At 43.6% G+C, this 22,349-nt stretch overlaps 1 protein-coding gene across 8 annotated transcripts in view; it reads left to right on the forward strand.

Annotated features, from left to right (window-relative positions):
* The window catches only part of PRR5 (proline rich 5), a 97,334-nt gene that overhangs the window by 31,871 nt on the left and 43,114 nt on the right, over positions 1-22,349 (forward strand). For 5 of the 8 annotated variants that reach the window (XM_071816532.1, XM_071816543.1, XM_071816523.1 and 2 more), the window contains 2 exons: positions 8,708-8,967; positions 19,176-19,256. In XM_071816532.1, coding sequence (XP_071672633.1) covers positions 8,837-8,967; positions 19,176-19,256 — 212 coding nt within the window. In that variant the 5' untranslated portion in view covers positions 8,708-8,836. Of the gene's footprint in view, positions 1-6,013; positions 6,033-8,707; positions 8,968-19,175; positions 19,257-22,349 lie in introns of those variants that run through there. The other 3 variants (XM_065862595.2, XM_065862592.2, XM_065862591.2) reach the window with 2 other exon arrangements.

Raw genomic sequence — 22,349 nt, forward strand, 5'->3', positions numbered from 1 at the left:
GACTACCTGGCCTAAGGCTTTCTGTATGAAGGAGCTGCGCATCCTAGAAACATGGCCCAGGGCTTTCGGTACCAGGATCACAGTGGTCCAGCAGAACATCTGAGAGCCTTGCTCAAGAGAAGTCCTTCAGCCTTGCTTCTTCAGAGCTGGGGAGCTCAATCCGCATGGGCTTTCAAATTCCTGGTCCTAGAGCAGCAAGCCTCAAAGGCCGTGGATGGCTTACAGCTCCAGATGCCATGAAGCCTAAAGCCTTTGTGGTCCCAGCAGTTTTGTGATAAAAGGTTAAAACAAAAGAGAAATTTTAGTCTTCCACATGTTTAGAGATCTTGAATTATTTTGCAATGAAAAGTTAATATAGCCTCAATTTGAAGAACAGTTTATTTGGAATTACTAAAGGAAGCCTGGTGAACAAGAAGAACACTGGAGCAGCAGGACTCGTCAGGAGAGACAGGAAAGATACCACAAGCCTGTTGAGGAAGCACAAACCTCTGTTCTTCCACTGCATCCCTCAGTAGCTTGAGGAGGTTGGTGTTTGTGCTGACTTTAGGGAGGGAGGAGTACTTTGACTAGTTATCTTGTTGTTGCTACCTTTTGGGAAAAAAATGTTTTCTGTAAGGAAATCTAGTAGAATTTGCCTTAGCTCTTTGATAACAAGGCATTCCTTCCAGGTGGTGACTCAAATGGTGATGTCATATTGATGTCTAATTGAAGACTGAGACTGGCTAATGAGCTGGAATGAGAGTGAAAAGAGGTTTTCTGAAACTTGCCGTGGAGTCTAAAAAATTCCAGCACTCTGCCCTTTGAGATAAGTTATTTTCCAGATCGCCCTGAGAAAACACTGACGTGTTACATACAGGGAGGTCATAGTGCTGGACCTGCTGACTTGGTGAAATGAAGATTTAAAGATACAAGTGTAAAATAATTTGTGTGATAAAGGCCTTTTTTACCCTTGCTGTTTCCACTGCTCAGTATCTTAGTCTGCAGGGACTCTCTCAGCATATTTATATGAAAAGATGGCAAAAGTTCCCCATTTTTAAGTTCTTCCACCATACTGAATGCTACAGCGTCAATCTACACAGCTAGATGTTGCAATTTTGGATTATCTTTAAATTCTCTCTGGTGATTTACCAATTTGGAAAAATATCCTTGTGATGTCAAGGGAGAATGAGAATTTTTCTGAAAGTATCCGTTTGTACTGAAGGCCAGGCTTTTGTGACTTTTACAAGCCTACAAGATTTGTTCCAGAGAGCTATAGTACTGTGTGAGTAACAGCATCATAGTACCACCAGAATCAAAGATCGCCCACATTTGCAGAACTGTCTCTTGCATTGCTTAGTACTGAAGTGACCTCCCTGACTTCTGCACAGGAGGTGGCAGTAATCTCAAGGCATGGTTCATGTTTCCAGCTATGCTCACATTCTTAGAGAGAGTATCACACAAGCAATATCCTGGCTCTGAGAGTAAAGCTGGAATATCACTCCTAACTAGCAGTTGTCCTACAGTGCAGTTTATGAGAAACTCAGCTAGTTACCAAAGTGGGTTCTTTATCTTGGTGACCTTCCAATGCAATCAAAGCCTTCTTGGAAGACCTTGAATCAGAAATGTTTGGACGTAAGAAAAATAGCACTGCACAGCACACAATTCTGATCTCCCAGGGTTCACAGATTTGGAAGGCGCTGCACCATATATAACTGTAGAAGACAGCACTGAGATACTGTAGCTGCTACATCAAGGTCATGGTGTTCTGGGATCCAATTAAAATTATGCAAGATGGGCAATTTAGGAAAGAATTCGCATAGAGCTCAGGAAGGAAAAAAAAAATCATATGCATTATGAGTTCAGTTATTTTGTAAGATTAATTTTCCACTGTCTTGTGATTTTGTAATAAGAACACAAAGTATTTTAAACGTTTGATTTGCTTATTGATCAGAACTCCGGAGACCTTACTTTCTAAATCACAGTTATAGGTTTGACTTCCATATAACAGCAAAGCTGTGGGCTTGCCTTGGGGTATACACTGAGTGCAGTGGGTTGTGAATTTGTTGAGTGGGCACGTCTGATGCTTGGAAACCCACCTCCTGCCCTAGAGGCGATGTGAATAGAAAACTGTGGTAATGCTGCAGGTCCTGTAATCCAGAGCATTGATCCTCACCTCCTCCACCATAACCATCATACTCGTTCAGATCACTGCACTGTCTTTAATTCCCTGAACCTATGAAGAGATAACGAGGAACAATACTGTGAGCTAGGGGAACTGCCATTTGATGGAAAGCTTGGTATTTTGGATGGGGTTGTAACAGGCCTGTTTCTATAGAATTTTCTCCTAGTTTCCATCTCCTGAAGGACAAGGATAAAAGAATTATCTATCTGCTATATTTTAAGAACTGCTTATATTGTTATACTCCATAAATGAAAAACTGCTAGCGAAGGGGATGCAATTTCATGGATGCTTTGAGCGAAGGTTTCCTTACAGGTATTGCTAGATATTGCTAACCTGTGTTAGGTTAGGCTTGTGACTGGGGACTTACTCTGAGCTCAGGGCCCTGTTTTGCTAGCTGGAGTACACACACTGAGCAAAAACAGTGAAGAAGAGCTAGAGAAGAGCTCACAGTCCAAAGAGGTGAGACAAAGACTTGATTCCCTTACAGCCAGCTGAAGAGTGTTTTGCAAACAGTGTTAATACCAGCATTTTGGTCTCTCTTTTTCCTTTCCTTTCCTTTCCTTTCCTTTCCTTTCCTTTCCTTTCTTTTCCTTTCCTTTCCTTTCTTTTCCTTTCCTTTCCTTTCCTTTCCTTTCCTTTCCTTTCCTTTCCTTTCCTTTCCTTTCCTTTCCTTTCCTTTCCTTTCCTTTCCTTTCCTTTCCTTTCCTTTCCTTTCCTTTCCTTTCCTTTCCTTTCCTTTCCTTTCCTTTCCTTTCCTTTCCTTTCCTTTCCTTTCCTTTCCCATTTTGTTTATATTTAAAAACTTTGCCTGAGGAAGAATTGACTGACCAAGACAGACAGAAAAGGAAGAGGGAGTATAAGAGGAAAGAGTGGTAGAGAATCAGGAGGGGAGCAAGCTGGGAAGGCTGAGGAACTCAGTCAATGAACATATAAGAAATGTCATCCAGCAGAAAACTGTGAAAAGAAACTAGACATGGATGGTTGCTGCAGTGCAGATGGCCCTTTGCTTAGATGCTGCTCGCTCGCTCTCTGCTGAGAAAGTCTCCTAAGGCACATTCACACTGCTTGGCCTCACACCGAGTAAGGCTGGGAAGGGAAGGTCCAGGAAATGGGCCCTGATCCTCCAGAGGTTGCAGTGATGAGGGGTGTCCATGTTTGGTGCAAGCCAGTATGTCTCTGAGGCAGGCAGTGGAACTGCAGCAGCCGTGCCTTCCTGCGGATCAGGTCTGGAGCTTTGCAGGATGGACTGCGCTTGCAGGTGTTGCTGCAGAAATGGTGAGGGGTGGTAGAGCATCCCTTTCTAGCAGAAGTCAAAGGACTCTTCTTAGGTGCCACCTCCTGCTTGCTTAAGAAGAAGATACTGTCTTGAGCATTTCTACTTTTCCACAATGTAAAAGACAAAAGAAACCCCACGTGTGAGTTGTATATGCAGCTGAAGGAGCAGAAAGCCCTGTTGTGTCTAAAGAGAGGCAACTGTGGTCATGCGAGTGCCATTGATCACAGGATGCAGAACTGCAGGAGCATGCAGTAGGTGTTCCAGAGGTTGGGGAGATGGCCCAGTAAGCCCAGGCCCTCTCCTGTAAGTGGGTGCTTGGCTGTGGTGAGAGCAGAAATGAAGGAAAAGGCTGGCAAAACCACGGCTGTCCTGTGACCAGCCTCAATAAATGACAGGCAGAAACCATCCTTGAGAGCGCCTTTATCTCCAGAGGTTGCAGAGAGTCAGTGGGATGGAGAGGGAAGGGCATAAATAGTGCCTGCTTGGTTTCCTATTTTCTTTATTCTCTTTATTCTTTGTTTTTTGATAATAAAGGAGCTTTATGTGGATATTGTAGTAAAAGAGTTGATGAGTCATAAGGTTTGCGACTTCATTTCCCCCTTTGCTCTTTTTATTTTTTTTTCCAGATAGTTGCACATCTCCTCCTTGCCTTCCACCTTGTTCCTTCTCTGCTGGTGCAGCAGGATGTGCTGTGCCTTTAAGAAATGTGTTTTTTCAGAAGACTAATTCCTGAGCTTTGGCATGTGTTGAGGCATGCCCTAAGTTTTGTGGTGTGGTTTACAAAGAAAAACTAAAGCGCATTTATCTAGGGCCGTTTTTAACTCCTTTCTGCAACAGATTGCACTTTACCTCTTTGTCCTTCACTTGCAGAGCGTACATCATTCAGTATTTCCATAGGGATTTCTGCCATCTTCTCCAAAAGAGGAGGGGAGATAAAGTGAAGTAGCAGCCTTTTTATTTTTTTTTTCCAATTAAAATTTATGTTTCTTGAGGTTTGGTGTTTAGTTTTTTTGGTTTTTTTTTTTTAACATGACACAGCTCTGGTGAATAACGCTGAGACAGCAAATTCTCTTGCTGATTATATCCTCCCACTGGCACCAATATCACTGCAGTGTTACCCTGTCATTGCAGTAGCAGAATGATGTAGCTGAAGACATGTTGACCTGTGGCAGTCACAGCACTGGCAGTTTTATTATGAATTTCATAAATTGTGCATTTCTTCATGTTCCCATTGTCAGTGTTACTTTTTGCTTCCTTGCCCTCTCATCACGGTCAAAAGGAAACTTGTAGGAAGACAACACAGTTGTACCGTAAAGATCAACATGGCATTACGTAAATAAAATGTAGGGGTTTTGTTCGGTTGGTTGGTTGGTTTTGGAGGGTTTGTTTTTTTTTTTTTAGCAAATCTCATTCTTTTGAAATCAAGTGTATGCTTGGGGAGGTCTGCCTGGACATTTTTTAATGTTTTCTAGGGACAGCAATGTGATTTTTAAACCGCAGCTCCCAGACAGAGCGTTGCAGTTGTTAAGGGCACACCAGGATGTAACTGCAGTTACCCTTAGTGATTATTTTAAAAACCATGTTTGCTATGAGGTCCTGGATCTGTGTGCTAACGTTGTCTTCTAACAATGGCATAAAACATCTTGAGCTTGTCGGGCTGTATTCATGTACCTGTAGGTTGTTTTAGGCCTCAAGATAGCAAGCAGGTCCAGGTGAGCAGAATTCCCCGAGGTCTCTGGCACCATGGCAGCTCCAGGACTTGCCACACAGTCACCCGCAGGATGTGGGCCCTGCAGATGAAAGAGCAGTTTTTAGTAGAGACAGGCCTGATTTTATGTGGAGAGATGTTGGAGGGGAAGGGGAGGGAAGGGAGCAGGAGCTGGGACTGGATGTGCCTTCTGCACCGAGGTGGTTGTGTGGCTTTGATTAAATCACTTAACCTTTGAGCTGCAGTTTTCTTGCGAGTGAAATAGTGGTATTAGCACTGTGTGTGGCATGCTGGGATTAAATGAATTATCCTAACAGTCCTTTACAGTCTCGTCTCTGTAAATGTGCTGAGTGTGGTTGTTCTATTTGAGAAGCTTGTAGTGCTCGTTATTGAGCCTACGGGGGAGGGGGGCTGCCACTCCCCCATCCTCCCCTCCTTCCCAATTAGTCTGGTCAGTGTTCTTACCCCACTCCATGACCAATAGCGAGCAATCTCTGCTGCTTAGCCTCTCGATGTTGAAGCAGTGCTGTATTGCGGCAACTCTCTTCACAAGTGGCTACAGAGGAACAGCCACACTGAAAGCCCTGACGAAGAGCTCTGTCTTCTGCATCACCCTCTGGCACCCCAGGCCCAAGGGGTCCCTGGCTACCCAGTCCCTGCAGCATCCCCTCTGCAGCATGCTGGAATGGGAGGCAGAGGTCCTAGGATCTCTTGACGTCTCTGACACCTCCTCACAGGGTGGCCTGGGCAAGTCACATCACCTTTTTCTTCTTCACTCTTCGTGCTGAAGTGCGGATCGTATCTTTTACCTTCATACCCAAGAGCTGCTGAGGGCTGAATTAATGAATGCCGTGAAGTCAAGGATGTCTGTGGATGCACAGCACAATGTAAATGAGAAGTATTACTCGGTAATTATGGGTGGAGGTAACCCTTGTTGAAAAGGATTAATTTCATCATAAATCAACATTTGATCAAGTGGAATCATAGGAAGGAGTGTAGAGAAAGCCTGGCCTCTGTTACCACGAGCCGAAATTTTTCAGGAGACTGGAACGCTGCTTCTCCCATGTGCTTTGTGCATGTGTCGACTCTGAATCTAGTGCTGGTTACTGAGATTGATGGGGTGGCATAAAAATAGTCTGACATCTATAGGTGTAATATTTCAACAAACAGAGGGAAAGAGGTATTTTTTTCCTTCTCTGGGGATTTGGAGTTTATGAGGAAGCCAAGTGCTGCTTTTTGCAGCATTGTCTGGCATATTTGAGGTTGACACAGCAGCTCCTTGGGTTCAGTCATTTTAGAAAGTTGAGGATTTTAAGAAAAAACCAGATGAAATATTATTATGTAGTTGCTGAGATAATGGCATCATCTAGGTACGGTTTATAAAGTCATCGACGCTGCCGAAGGATCAAAGAGTTAAAAATTCCAAAGGTTTAATCCGGTAAAATAATATTTTGCAGGGCTTATCAAATTCACAGCAAGTGAGATGCAGAGAAGCAACTGAGCTAGGTGGAAAATGGAATTAGATGGAATTGTATTGACACAGGTTTATCCAACTAGTTGTTTCACTTAACAGGGTAGAGGCACGTTTATCTGAGCCCTCAGCAGAAGCGCAGACTGAGATGTGGTCCCCTGCTTTCCCGAGCTGTATTATCCACGGAAACGGAGTGCCCTTCATCCGATTTGAACAAAGCAGTGTTTTGCTGTATCTATTTTTGGTCACTGATTTGTATGCTGTAGAAGCCATCTCATTCCTTAGAATACAGCCATATATTGTTGCGTTTGTTTTCCTTTTGCGGCTGTGTACATAGTGGATTGTTGTTCGTTTGTTTGAAGGATTTAAACATCTGGAAGAGACCAGGGATAGTGATGCCTTTGTACATAGGTTAAATGTGGAGCTGCAGGTCCCTTCCAAAGTGAAACATTATGTACCATCTACCGTGATGCTCATTTGTATACTTGAGGGTTTCAATATGGGAAGGACAATCAATATAATGCTAATCCAAGGAGCTGGATGAAACTACTGCTGCTAAAACTAGCACAAGGTAAAAATGGATTTATTTTCCTAGATAGTTCTGTACCTGCTGCCCACAGAGGTAACACCAAATATAAATTTTTGAAGTAAATATTTATATGCAATGAGCTTAGCTGAGTTTGGGTGAATAGTGAGAGAAATGAGTTTTCAGTAAGTGATGCGCAAAGGGCAGATCTTGCTGTGAGAAATCCTGTTACCCTGAAATGTAAGCTTTGTCATATTATTTGGACACAAACACATTCTGGCCTGAATCTAGACAATAGGTTATCACAGCTGAAAAGAGTAAGTAGAAAGTGAGGGGAAAAAAAGAGAGGATAAGTTCTTCTATATAGCAGCGCCCTTCCAGAGAGTGGAAGGTGACTCTGCAAGGTGCCTTCATGGCTGTTACCAGGCTATTTGCAGACCAATGCTGGAGCAACAGAAGAGCAGTTCTTACGCTCTGGCTCAGTCTATTGCAAACAATTTATTTTCTGAGAAAGCTAATCACTGTTTTGTTACATTGCTTCCCAGCAGATGAGCCAGGCACTCCTGAATTTAAAACAGAACCACAAGTGAATGACAGCAAGCTGAGCATGGGCTGGAGTCTTGTAGCAGCATATCCTTCAGCTCCAGTACTGCAGTCAGAGAGAGAAAGTAGATTTTTCCTTTGAAGATAAGACACCTGGGGCTTTTGTAGAAACTAAGTATGCCCCGAGTTGTGCAGCTGTTATCTCGATTGAAAAAAAAAAAAGGCAGAGCAAGACAAAGCATCAGGCTCTTCTATGCACTACCAAAATTTCCTCAAAATGCTAAAACCTAAACCAGTGCTTTTCATTCTGCAGCTGTGTTGCTTGTGAATACTTTCTGTCTTGTGGCTTATGTGACACTTTCAGCCCAAGCAGCCTCCCAGGCGAGCCATAAGGCTGTGCTGTGAGCGTACGGATGGAAGAGAGGGAGTGCGGGAGTGTGCGTATGTATATGTATATGTATGAGCCGGGGAGCGAGAGCGCGTGTGTGCAGTGTCGTAACGTGGCAGGGCACAGGCAGTTATGAAACTTTCCAATAAAGTCTCAGTGCGTCAGTATTGGTTGCTTGGGGTTTGTTTGGGGTTTTTTTGTTGCGTGGTTTGTTTTTGTTTTTCTTTCTTTTTTTTGTCCGTTGCCCTCCAGTTTCGTTTCCATTTGCAAGTGCAGAGACAGAGGGGGAGAGGTGGAGAAATTCTAGCAGACCCCCCCAAAGCCGCCAGAGGAGCCGAGCAGTTCCCACGACAGGTGGAGCACGCCGCGGCGGCGCGGAGCGAGAGTCCGGGTTCGCGGTGCCCGGGGACAGGGGGAGGGGAAGACCTCGCTCCTTGGGCAGCTGCTGGTTGCAAGGGGCCCCTTCAAAGTGCTGCAGCAGCAGCCAGAAGTTCAAGTTTTATTTTTTGAAAGGACTGGAGAGATTATTAACCACAGTTGATGACGTCAGAGTTGATCTGATTAAAGGTTTGTTTTCTTGCTGGCAGAGGTGTGCTCCGTAGAGACTGGTTCTCTCTTCTTTTTTTTTTTTAAGTTTCTTTTTTGAACAGCAAACGGAGGGAACTGCTCGCATTGCTGCCGCTGCCGCTGCTCCAGCTGCGTGTGTGTGTGTGTAAACAGGATGGTGTATCTGTAGCTGCCACGCGCAAACACACATTTGACCATGAGGACTCTTCGCAGGTTGAAGTTCATGAGTTCGCCCAGCCTCAGTGATCTGGGCAAGAGAGAGCAGGCAGCCTTGGATGAGCGGGGGACCCAGCAGCGACGGGCCTGCTCCAACGCTACCTGGAACAGGTAAGGTCTCGTATGACGTGCCGACTCCCCAGCAGCCTCCCCATGCTCCCGTGGCCGTGATTTAAGTGCAGGTAGCCGCTCCGTTGGCTTGCAGGCTGGGCTGCTTTGCTCCCAGCTCAGCAAGGTTACAGGACGCCGGGCTTCTGCGTTTGTGCGTTATGCGTACCAGAGTTTGAGTTCAAGTAAAAGATGGGAGCGGCTTTTTCCCTTTGCTGTTAACCTTTCTCTGAGGGCTGATAGCAAAGAGCTTTTTCTGCAGATGGCTCAGCCTGCTCTGTGTTGTGATGGACAAGGACTTATTTCAAAGGATCCAGCTACAAATATGCCTTTGTGTCTATCTAGATACTCTCATTTGAGGCTGATTTGGTTTATTTTAGTTCAAAAAAAAAATGCACAGCTACTAAAATACGTAATTTTTATCTGCATGACTATATTGCTGGTTGTTGATACAAAGTCTACTCAATTTACTCACATTAATACAGGTATCTCTGTGTGTGCGTACATACGCACATGCACTTTGGACAGGGAAAAATAAGCCCTGTCTGTTTTCTTTATTGTGTTTATACATCTGAATTTTATTACTCTTTGACAAAAAAATACATAGAAACATTTTGTTGAGAATGTGTCACTTAGCACAGAAATTCAGAAGGCATCTTAATGACCACTTTGGTGACACTCTTAGACAGGAGTCTAAGTTGTTAGGAATTGTATTCTCATGTCTTTTTTGAAAATGAAATGTCATCCTCTGGGTCAGAGCTTGGAAAGCATCATTCGTAATGTTTTACAATTGTATAGTGGTACAGCTGTAGGAAGAAAAATACCAGTGAACTGTAGACACCTTTGTTAAAGGTATTTGAATTCTGAGAAAAAGATCACATCTTTTGTCCTGCTTACTGCTCAATTTCTGGTTTCCTGCTTGCATTATGAATTGTTTAATGCCAACAGCAGACCAAGCACTGAAACAGTACGGATCACTAAAGAGACCAAGTTTTCTGCTCAATTTGTATGACCTGGTGTTGCCCACGAGGTCTGGATGGTGGTGGTAATTGAAGGCTAGATTGCGCCACCTGAGTTTGTGCCGCTCGAAGTTTCACTTGGCCAGAAGCCCCGTGGGAAGCAGCAGGGAGTAAGATACTCTTTGGTGTGAATCAAGGTGACAGGATACGGTCCCCAAAGCCTTTTTTGTGATGGTGTGCTGACAGCTTTTGTCGGCAGGGTTTAGTGTTTCCAGGTCTGGCTTATGGGCAGGGAGCTGTGGAAGTGGGCACGAATGGAGAGCAGGTCAGGCTTCGGGTTTGCTGGGAGAGGGAGAGCTCCAGGCTTAGAGGCTGCTGATACTCAAACCAGAGGGGTTTTCCTAAGTGAGCTGGGACAAGAGTTTATTATTTTTACTTGGGACAGGACAAGTATAGCTCTGGCCAGGAGAGACTACTGATCAACGAGCATGTTTTAGTCAAACAATTAGACCACCGTCCCATCGCCTGTTCCTGGAATAGGTGTCTGCGACTCATCCTCTTGCTGCTTTGCACGAACTCAGGCCAGACCCTGCTTTCCTGCTGCGGGCTGTATTTTCCCTGTGCAGGGATCGCCACACTGTCCCATCGCATTTGGTGGTACATGGCTCCAAAACAGCTTGGGAGAGCTGGCAGGGCTGCTGCCGTGTGGTGACAGGCGGCTGTGACCTGCGGTGGCAAGTCAAGTGGGCATTGCGTGCCTGTGCTAACAGCTGCCTAAAGCTATGGCAAGTAATGCAGATTATGAGACAGTTGCACTGCAGGGGCAAAGGGAAGGTCCTTTATTTCTTATTTAATAGCGCAAGGGTTTCTCTTGAGTGGAAGAGAGAGTAAGGGTAATACTTTCAGGCGCAAAAAAGACTTGTATCCTCTCTGGAGCTTATCCTCAGGAAAGCCAGGGATTAAATTATGTTGGATTAGTTGTATTAAGAAGTTATCCACTGCAGCTTCTGCCCATCACCAGTGTATGCCCATCCTGGCATATGTAACAGGGTTTGGTCTAGAGGGAGCTGGCGTTCATCTGTAATGTTGATCTGGCAAACTGGGCGTCTAAACTTTGACTCACCAGAGATCTCAGGTGGATTTTGAAAATGTTAGATTGTGGAATGTTTTTTACTTTTCCCCTGCAAAATTAAAACATCCTAACAGAGAACTATAATGCCATACTTTGGTTTATGGGGCTGCTTGTTCTTCCAGACGAAAGGATTGCCCATTCTGTTTCGTTCTGTGCAATATCAAGCGTAAGAGCTTGCTGATCAAGGAAGTTGAGATACACCAGCAGAGCTCTTCCCTCTCACCAAGCCTGGCTGTTCTATATTTAAATGTCTGCTGGTTTCTTGCCTAATGTTAGCAGCTGTGACTGGGTGTGGCATGTGTGTATCTGCTTTTGAACCGAGCTCATCAAAACTGATGTGGGAAGAGGTAAAGCCAAACCCCACGGCAGGCCCTGCCCCACACGAGACTGCCGATCCCACGCCACTGAAAGTCAGCCCTTAGAGGTGGAGCGAGGATGCTGCCTCAATCCTGCGGGGATCATGCGGAAACACTGCTGAGCTGGAGTTCTGCCAGTGGGGTCTTCTGCAAGATGGCAGCCTTGTCACCATGAGCTTTTTTTAAGGAGGACATGTGGCTCCCCTTCTGCAATCAGCTTGTATGTGGCTACAGTCTGGCTGCTCAGTAACGTCCCCTCCACCACCTCTGCTCTGTTCAGACCCATCTCAGCCCTCAGACTGTTTATACCAGAGGATGCCTGCTGCTTTCTGACACTGTGGGAGGGCAAACTGCGGGAGCTTAATTGCAGGGTTCAGTGTGTTGGGGGCACAGAGTACTCAGTGCTAGTGAGGAGGGTCTCTTCCTCCCTGTTAACTTTCCTTCACCTCCAAAATAAGTGCTGTAAAACTTCTCCACACTGTTAGATCAAAGGGAGATCAGTGCCGAGCTGCTGTCTGCTACTATGCAAATTAGGCTTTATATCACGGCTTTTTTGAGCTTGCTTTCCCATGAACCCCAAAAGATCTGTACAGCAACACACCGGCAGTGCACGTTAACTAGCAACCAACAGCAACATAGTGGAACAATACAGTTTCACTACAGCTCACAGAATTTGCATTGGATTAAAATAGCTTAGATTTTTTCACTAACATTGTCTTCAGTTCCTTTTCTCCCCCCCGCTTTTCTGCTTCAGGCAAAAAGTGAGGGCTGAATGCTGACTAAAGCAATTGGACTGAGAAACCCAGGGGTTTTAATCTTGAGCTTGCAAGCTGGGGGGGAGGCCCTCTCAGGGCAAATGAAATCCATCGCGAGGTTTTCATTCTGATTGAGCTAGCACAGACTGCCTAATCAGGAGCTGATACTGAGTTGTGCTGTGAGAAAGCCTCTAGTCAAAAGCACTTATATCCTTTTTGGTGCAAGAAAATGGGGAAAAAAAATCACAGAAATGTGAAGGAGAGATAGCAAAGAAAAGGCAAAGAAGACACAGATGATGTGCCTTTGACATTACTGAGATCAGGAGTAAATCCAAGGAGACATATGGGATCAGAAAGAATTTTATGATTTGGGCTAATTTTTACAGGGTTGTAATAAGCACAGTAACTTGCTGTAGTTTTTACAGTCATGGGAACCATATTTCATCTTCTAATTAAAAATGAATGTTTTTTTCAGATCACAGACAGGCTTTTCTACTGGAGAAAACATTCCAGAGCAGCATATTTATCGACTACTTCTACTCAGAAATTTTATTTCTTCCAATATTTAGTGTTTATTTAGAAATATTTTGAAATATTTCTGCCTGTCTGAGGATCACCTTCTTTTTCCCTCTTTGGAGCATTTGGCTGGGTGTGTGCATGGGGGGCAGACAGAGCAGAGCTACGAGTTGCAGAGGAGGGATGGGGGGTGAAGGGGACTTCCCAGCTGGTCAAGCCACCACTACACCATGGAGAAAGTGCCAGACTTGACTACAGTTATAGAAAGTTGTGGTGGTGGAGAATTCCTGCGCCCCAGAGCCCTCCAGACATATTTATGCTTGCTTGAATGCAGGTATGTTTGGAAGCCAAAGTCTCCGTGGTCCTACACTTTGTACAGATATTAACTCTTGGTAACGCTTCAGGGAAGTCCCTTCACCTGTTTGTCTCAACTTCTTCATACGTAAGAATGGTGTTTATAGTTGCTGAAGTTCATGAGCTAATGCACCTCAAACTCTTTGAAGATCGAGTTTTGCAGACCAGCTTATTTTCTGTTGCGTGACCCAGTGCGTAATTGCAACCTATCCCTCTTTGCAGATTGAAATTTCTACTCAAGGTAAAGCAAAAACGTAAGTGAACTAGCAGTTGCAGGCTTATTTCAAAAGGGTCAAGGCCTCATGGAAAGCCTGTGGAGTTGCAGCTGGACTGAAGCTGTGCTGAAAACGGGCTCTTCCCAATTGGATTAAGCTAATTCAGAAAAATGAGGTTTTGTTCTGGAGCAAGGGTGTCTTCAAGGAGGTTTTGATGAAAGTATATCAGGTTAATTATTGCTAATTAGCTATTCCCATAACTGTCCAGAGGAAATAAGCCCTAAGTCAATTAGTCCCTTTTGAAAATGAAAATGTTGCCTTTAACTACCCAGTACTTGCAGGGTGCAATTATTCACACAGTGTTGGTTTTGCTCATAGACTTCACTTGGAGCTCTGAAGAAAATTTGCAAACACTAAGGAAAAAACTATATTTTCATTCATGCTGTTTGCATACGAAGGTAGTGACTGTTTTAGAGAACCAAAATTACTTGTGTTCTGTGCGTGAATGAAAACATGGGCTGCTCCACCTGCTTTGCCAGGAAACGCCAAGCTGAGAGAGTCATGGCCACGGTCAAAGCAAACAGGTCAAGCTTCAGAGACTTATCAGCCCAGTTTTGCACTTGCTCCTCAACTCTGTGAACAAACTGTTTCTGACCTGGCAGAAAAGAGTATTTTAATGACAATAATTTTTTCTTCTCGACTTCTTAAGAACATCAGTGCAAAACAGGGGTGGTACTTCAGTGCCAGGGGTAGGCAGCTTCCCACCCACCAAAGGCAGTGGTATCTGGGTGGACAAATAGCGACTCAAGGGGAATGTATGTTTTGGTGGTATTGAGCTACTTAGGCAGTGGTTTCTATTATGCAAAAATCAGAAAAATAAACCCCACCCTCCCTGTCTTGGCATTCACGCTGTTAGGCTGTTTGCAAGTGCTGGCAGCAAGCATCCAGCTTTGTGCTGTGGGGATTTACACCTTCCAGATACCTTTGTGCTGAAGCAAACAGTGGGGAATTCCTGCCGTTCCCCATGGTTCTGGCAGCTGAATACTGAGTCTTGGAGCTGCTGCCTCCTCTGGAAGATTGGGCAAATCTAGGAGGAGTAGCAAGGTGAAGTTTCTTAGGCTGCTGTGTTGACTTTTGTTGCTGTGAGTGCTGCCTTGGTTGTAGGTAGCGCTCTTTTGGCAATCAATGTCAGTCAGTGGCAACTGTGGGGTAGATAAGAACAATACTTTGCTTGAGCTATCTGGCATTTTGTCTTAATTCTAAAGGCAAAATCTTACGAAAAAAAATGGTCACTGCAGTTTTCCGATCTTCATTTCCCCTCCCACAGCCAGCCTGCTCTAGCCGTGCTTCCCTCCTCCCGGCCTGTCCACTCACCTGTGAGAAGCCTCCTTCCCGGTTTCTTTCTGCCCTGTTACTGGTCTCTCTTCTTTTAACCATAGTCTTCAGAGCAGGTATGGCGCATGGCATCTGTTTTTACAGAAAGGTGCCTGCGCACAATGTATCTTAGTGCTTGAATTCAGCTCGGACAATGCTGCTGCAGCAATTTACCCCAATTCATACTAGTTGAGGAGCTGGCTAATGAATTGGTGTTGCACTTTCAATCCGTAATGCCATAAACCCCTATCTCAGCAATTTGCCTTTTCCCATGGTGCAAGGGTGACTGTAGGTTGTTTCATAGGTACACTGCTCAGGTGCACAGAGCTTCTAGGTCTGTTCCAGCAGAAGATACTGGTGGAGGAGTGTTAGAAATTGCTCATTTTCTTAAGCAGGAGACAGTGCAGCACTGGAGGAAGAGGAGGATACATCTGTGCATCTAGTTGGTACAGTACAGCAAATCAGAAGCATTTATAACCCTGGATGAAGTGTCAGTTCTAGTTTTGATTGGAGACTGGAACCTTATTCAGTACTGAGCATAGACAATTAAGGAACTGACCGTTTTTTGGCCCCTTTTTTTTTGCCTCCTCTGCAGTTCTGTGTTCTTGTACACACATTTACACACGCAGCAACTACAGGGAAGATGTTCAGAGTAATATCAGTGCATGATTGCACTCATTATTAACTTCCCTGTTGTAGAAGAGTTACAGAAGGGAGTTTACAAGGCATTTTCAGTTCAAATTTATTAAAATATAAGTTTAATTACATACATTATTGACTTAAGCCTCAGTGGAGACTGGTCACAGGCACAAGTAAAGATGATTCACCCACCTCAAGCATCTTGCAGGACTTCTGTGTGTAAGCAGCAGCTCAGATTTTCTTCACACCAAAAGTTTGTACCATTCTAACTAAAACCTTTTAAATAATCACTCATTATAGAAACCATAGCATTACTTTGATATAAGCAAGGATTGGGTTTGATTTTTTTATTAGATCAAGGTAACTAAGAAGATTTAAGCTAGCTTTTTATTATCCTGACACCACCTCATGCCACTGATAGCGTTCCAGTTATTCCAGCTCCTCTTTGTTGCCTTTTGAGCAAATGTGGGGAGCCAGATTACGGTGGCATTCCCACATCACCTGCAGCCTGGGACTGCGTATCTGCACCCGGTGTGCGAGTGCTGCCACCTCTGATGGGAAGGAAAAGCAGCTGGTCAGTGTAGCAGGGCCAAAACTTGTCTTCCAGACAAGGCAGTTGTCCCTCTCTGTAAGGGAAGATCCCAGGCACATTGAAAGATCAGCACTAGGATGTTTTATATAGGTGCAGTTCTACTACACAAGGCACTGAGTTAAATGCTCACAACCTGTCCCCCTTATTTCTTGTTAAAAAAGCTTGCTCTCTCTTATTTCTTTGAGGAATAATAATGGACCTGTTAAGCTGGAAAGAGAACACCTCCCCCTCGCTTAGAAAGGAGTGCCAGAGAGAAGGAGAAAGCATGTTGGCTTTTAGGAGAGATATTTAGTCATTGTTCTCTGCAGAAGGCTGCCAAGGAACATTGCAAAGTTCATTTCCGAATCAGACGAGCGTGTAAAGACTGCTTGTTTTATTCACTACATTAACCTTACTTCACATATTACTCATAATATTAAAATACCCACGTCACTTCACTGTATACCGGAGACATTTAGCTGCCAGTTTTCAAATAATTGTAAATTGAGTGTGTCTGTTTGAGCCAGTCAAAATAAGCTGGGTTAGATCATGAGTATATGTCTGTGCACATGGGTGTAGGGGAAAGAGGGACCACCATGGCTGGGGAGTGCTTAACACCTTGGAAATGTCAGTGAAGGAGCAAAATAGAAGAGGATAATGGTTCCTATTTTTATCTGCTTGTGCATTTATCCACAGCAGGTCATATCCTTCACCTGCCACTTTTAATTTCCTTTTTCCACAGATGAACATGACTGAGCTTTTCTAACAGTGCATCTCTGCTGTTCATTGTTGTGTGCCTGCATTTGCAGGTCTGTGAATAGCAGCAGGTTTACGTTCCAGCCCAGTCCTCTACTCCCGGCAAGCACTGAAAGGGGTTGTCTTCCCGTGGATCTGGGGAGGTTTATGTGGACACCTAAGGTCCCCAAGCATGCTGCACTACCACCTGGCATCGTGCCTGCAATGACATTTAGCTCTTCTTCGCAAAACAGGGCAACCCCAAATCCTGATACCTCCAGGATGGGCAATTTTCGTCCTGGTTTTGCTTTACAGAGCTCCAAAACTGGTTGCTGCTTCATTGCATCAGATTCTGGTGTAGTGTGAGTAGGGGGAGGTCAGCTGCAAAGGTCTGAAAAACAATACTGCAGAGTCACTGGTAAAACCACATTCCCCAGGAGGGATGTGCATGCTGTAGCTTCTCTTTCTTGGAAGATCTTTTCAGTAGATGTTGTCAGGGTGAAATTCAAATCGGTGGCTCCTAAATACACCTCCTGAGCATGCCTAAGGCTCATTCTTGCTGTTCCTTGCTCTTTCTGAGTACAGTCAGGGAGGTGGCATGCACAATGAGAGACACTCAGGGAGATGGTGCAGAGCAGGAAGATTTCTGCCCTGTGGTTTTTGTAATATGCCTTAAGATATCATCTCCCCTTCTCAGATGCAACCTTGAAAAGGAAGAGCCACACTTTGCGGTTAGTAGGAATATGAGGGGAGAATAAAAAACAGTGACGGTCATGGCATGTAATAGTGCTATTGACAACCACATTCATTGCTTTTGGTATGATTTTCGTAACAAAACCTTTAGCGGGCAGTGTCATCGTCTTTATTTTACACATGGGGTAACTGAGTCAGAAATGAAATGACTTGCACTCACTGCCAGTGGTGGGAATGGTCATTTCAGTAAAAGCAGTCGTGTTAGAAACTGAGTATCAGCAGTATGAGCAGTGGGGCAGATAAAGGCTGCTTTCTTGTGTGTTAGTGTCGGAAAACTTAAAGCATCCGTGTGCATGTCAAATAAAGGGTGAGCTCAACCTGCAGTATGTTCTTGATCCCTAAAAGATCCAGCAGAAACCTAAAAGACCTTAATGTTTTGGGGATGTCCACTCCATAGTTAAATGTGGTAGAAGTTGTCAAGGGGTTCCAGTAGTGGAGGATTGGGGGTGAACGGACAGATGGAGAGACTGTATGAGTCTTCTTTCTCTTTGGAGTCAATGCTGTGAGGCTATCAAAGGTGGCACTGGGCAGGAGACTTCTTTCTGCTAATGCTAGAACAGGTTTGGTCTCACCTTTCACTGGCTTTTCTTTACCTTTGTCCTCAGACCTAAGCTCAGTGATTTAAGCTGATGTGTCATCATGCTAGTTGTGTCAGGCATATTTCAGAGCTTCATCTTGAAGACGTACTCATTTCAGTAACCCTTTGAGATAGTCTTGTTAAGTTCATGGGACTAGTAAGCATCCCTGCTAAGGACAGAGGTTGCCAGGTTCTTGCAGTACCTGGCAGGATTTTGCTGTTTTGTGCCCTAGAATCTATGGGGCTGGTGGCCATACGCCCCAGGGACGTACAGCATCAGGTATGTGATGTTCTGTTGAGCTAGAGATTTTTGTGATATCAGTCCTGTCTTCGGTTGTGTCTGATTGCAACAGAAAGTCACCACCTCTAAGCAACATCTGCTTGTAGAACAGTTACAAATGGCATTGAACATGAAAAAGGAACATTTTTGTAGGACAGGTGGTTTGCCTGTGCTGAGCACATCACTGCCTCTCTTGCTGTCCACCTTAGAAACTCCAGACCTGTTGTACTTTCAGTGCAGGCTTGGTTTTCCTTTAGCCAAAACAAAAGCGTAAGTCTTCGAGAAATGAGTAAGTGTTAATAGGAAAAAGTCTTTGTAACCGGTTGCCCCTTTTCTATAGTTTCATATTGGAAAATGAATAGAGATTGTTTAAATTGACTTAACTTCATAATTGTCCAGTGTTTGTTTATTTTTTTTTAAAGAACTAACATTCTTGAGATTACATTCTAGTAAAGTATTGCTACATTTATGGGTTAAACTTCAGGTATAGAGTCCAGCCTGGATAAATGCTGGTTTGTTGATAAAGAAATCAAGTAACCATAGCTCAGGGAAACATATGCCAACAGTGCCTGGAATATCATCACTGATCTCATAGTGAAGCTGTTAATTGTCTCTGTGATGAGCCACAGAGACAAAAATATGTTTTAAAATACTTTGAATATGCTTAATATATTAAGGTATTTAAAGTTATGTTTAATATACTTAGACCTATTTTAGGTGTTAATAATACTTCAAGTTTTCTGAGTTTGCTGATTTAATATGTGCAACTGTTGAAGTGACTGAGTTGGAACAAATCAAAAGAACTGGTTTTCAAAGATGTAATCTACTTTTGAGGCAATAATTCCCTTAAAAGCATCTGGGATGAAGTACCAGAAGTCATCTATGTCTTTTAAAAAGGTCCTGCAGTGTCTAGGCAGAGATATTAGGCTTATTGTGGAAGTGATACCCTTCTAAAATGTGATCAGGTGCTAATGACTCCTTTTGTCCTTTTTCAGTATCCACAATGGAGTAATAGCCGTGTTCCAGCGTAAGGGTCTCCCGGACCATGAACTTTACAACCTCAATGAAGGAGTCAGGTAAGACACTACGCAAGATGCTACTAACCACCCTGCATGGTACTGTTTGCTAGCACTTGCACTGGAAAGCTTCCACACCAGTAGTATGGGCTTTTTTTCCCAGTGGTATTTTCAACCACTACAGTTCATTTGGCCATAGTGAAGAGCTGTTGCTGAGATGTATGTCGACACCTCGCTGCATAGCAAGAGCTGGGTTCCTCCTTCTGCAGGGGATGTATTTAGCTGTGGGGAGGATGGATTATTTCAGAATCTGTCTTGATGTACTGGATTTTAACTAAGGAAGGGGAAACCTGGAACACTCTAGTAATGCAACCGTATATGGCTGCAATCATAGAATCACAGAATCATAGAATGTCCTGAGTTGGAAGGGACCCACAAAGATCATGGAGTCCAATACAATGAGGCTGCAATGCAATGCAACTTAATGCAATTCAGTGAGGCTGCCCTTTCCATATGTGTCAGACCTAGCTCTGAGGTGCTTCCCTTGCATCACTGGAGGAGGTGAAGCCTCCAAGTGCTCAATGTGACATGGCAAGGACACATGTCCTGCCTTGTAATGCCTTACATCTAACTGCTCCATCTGCGCAGGCAGCATGTGCTGTAGATGTTATAAAGCTGTCTTGTCAGCACAGGGACCTGAGTAATGCAGTTTAAGGCTCCTATTTCTTTCTTATACTGTAATGGTACTGTTCACAACAGAGTAAATATAGACCAGTGGGATGTGTAATGGGAACTTTTTTCCTATTTTAAAAAAAAAAAAAAAAAAGAGGTGAAAATCCTACCATTTGAGTTATTAGGTTATAGTTGCAAAGAAAAGTTTACTAAGAGACAAGCTGGTATCTGGATTTACAGCACTTTTTACTACTTTTTCCAATGCTTACTACTTCTAAACCCTCTCTCACTGCCAAGGACAAGGTAGCAGATTTCGTTTTCAAAACTTGTCCCAACACTTTGAAGAATAAACAGTGGAACAAGCTGCACTTACAAAAGACAGTCAGCTTATTACATTCTCTGGCTGTCTTTAGATGAGACCCTCACTGATTCCCCTTCCCTTACTGCTTATTCGCGCTCTATATGGGCAACAGAGTCTCATAAATTCGACAAGATATCCAGATATTCTGGAATTATCAGGTTCAGTCTGGTTCCCAGTCAGGGATAGATGTCCCAGTCTGGTTCCTTTAACTGTGAGAGTATCTTCAGCGAAGTCCAGACGAATGATGTCTGGCCTGTGATCTCTCTCTTTTCCCTCTCTCTTTGTCTTTCTGAAATGAAAAAAAATATTCTCCAGTTATTTCTTCTCTAAGGAGAAAATGACATACAAAGAATAGCTTTTCTAGGATGGCTGTCAGTTAGCATGCTCCATCAATCATTTTGAGTTAGTTATTGGAATAATGGTTGATCATTATTACTGTAAGTGCAGTTAAGATTGTTCAGCTTTATCTGAATGACAAAAACTGGTAGTTCTGAGCTGAGATTTCCTGGCCCAGTGCATTTGCCTCAGGATGTTCATCTGCTGGTGAGGGAGAGAAGAGGAAAAATTTATCTGCTGATGTGACAGAGACAAATACAATCTTGTATGAGCCAACAAATAGAAGACAGATAGATGGTATCTGGTGAATTGTGCCCAGTTTTTGCTTTCATTTACCTGAGTATAAACCCTGCACAATGATGACGATTGCTAATATAGTTGTTTTGAATTTATTGCAACATCCCAGGCAGCCGAACAGGCGAGCTGACTACAAATAGATTGATTTTCCTTCCATTTTTTGATGGGCCTTGCTGCTGCGTGATAGGCCCATTCTTTTTGTTAGGGTAAGGATAACACTGCTTTGTTGTTATCTTGGCTGAGCTTAGTTTTGCTCTGCTTCTGGGAGAATAACACCTGTTGACTCATGCCTGAGCTGATGGACAAAATATTTTGAAATCTAGAAGGCTGCAAATGAGGCATCAGCAGCGTAACTCTCCTGGGACGAACAAGCGTTTGGCGAGGTACAGCATGACTTTCAAGACTGGTTCTTGTCTACTGCTGCTTTGAGGTTGTTCCCTCTTCCCTTCGACTTGGCATGAACAACCTTCTAATTTATTGCCAAAAGCTGCCCATGCTCTTAGTGACAGCTCTGAGGTTTGTTTTTGGGAGGCTTCTCCAGTGTATCCCACTGGCTTCATTCACAGAAAAAGGCTAAGATGAGAAAAATGCCATGGGTGAAGAGGACACAACAGCCGAAAGATCTGTCTCTAGAGTAGAGCATGGTAGTGGCACTTTCTTAAACATGCGTGTTCACACATCCAGCCACAGCCGCTTTCCAGAAGCGACTGTACTCCTGCTGTGTGCTTCATTTTACTGCCAACCACAATCAGTAGCATTTTAGGGCCTCTTGACTTCTTTGCAACCAAAGCCCTTTTTCCTCACTTAAATTCAACTCAAAACCTAACTAAGAAATTGCTGATTTGAGACATACCGAAAATATCTCACTTACTACTAATGTTATTTGATTCAAAATAACTTTCTTTGGGTTTATGTTATTACTGAATGCAAAAATATCTGATTCATAAACATGACCTCAGAAGCAGAACAAGTGTATATTTGCCTTATGATTGTTTTAGATGCATTTTCCTCACAAATACATAAATAAAAAGAAACAAGTAGTCATTATTTCCACTGGACAGAATTTGGGTGTGGAAGCATTCAGTAAAATGGCTGCTATTGGTAACTGTTTTCAACAATTGCAGGACAGTAAAATAAGTTATTTTATTTTACCACTTTAATTAGAGCAGATTCTGGGGTACATCTGATAATTGAACTTTGAATATCCAAGCTGATTCACAGACCAAGAATAAATATTTGAACAGTTACGTTATGCCTGCAATATTTGCACACCATTGTTTTGACTCAGGAATGTCACATATATTCAAATACTGGATGTCACATGCATGCAAACAAATACGTTTAACTTCCTTTTCTAAACACACATGTCGAGACTTTGAACGTATGGGCTGATTATTTAAGAAAACATCCTTGGGTACAAATCTGTACAGTCCCATTTACTTTTCTTCTAGCTTTGGCTTGTAAAAGCTACCACTCATTTACACCAG

The sequence above is a fragment of the Patagioenas fasciata genome, chromosome 1 (assembly GCF_037038585.1).
Source record: "Patagioenas fasciata isolate bPatFas1 chromosome 1, bPatFas1.hap1, whole genome shotgun sequence".
In the NCBI taxonomy this organism is placed as follows: domain Eukaryota; kingdom Metazoa; phylum Chordata; class Aves; order Columbiformes; family Columbidae; genus Patagioenas; species Patagioenas fasciata.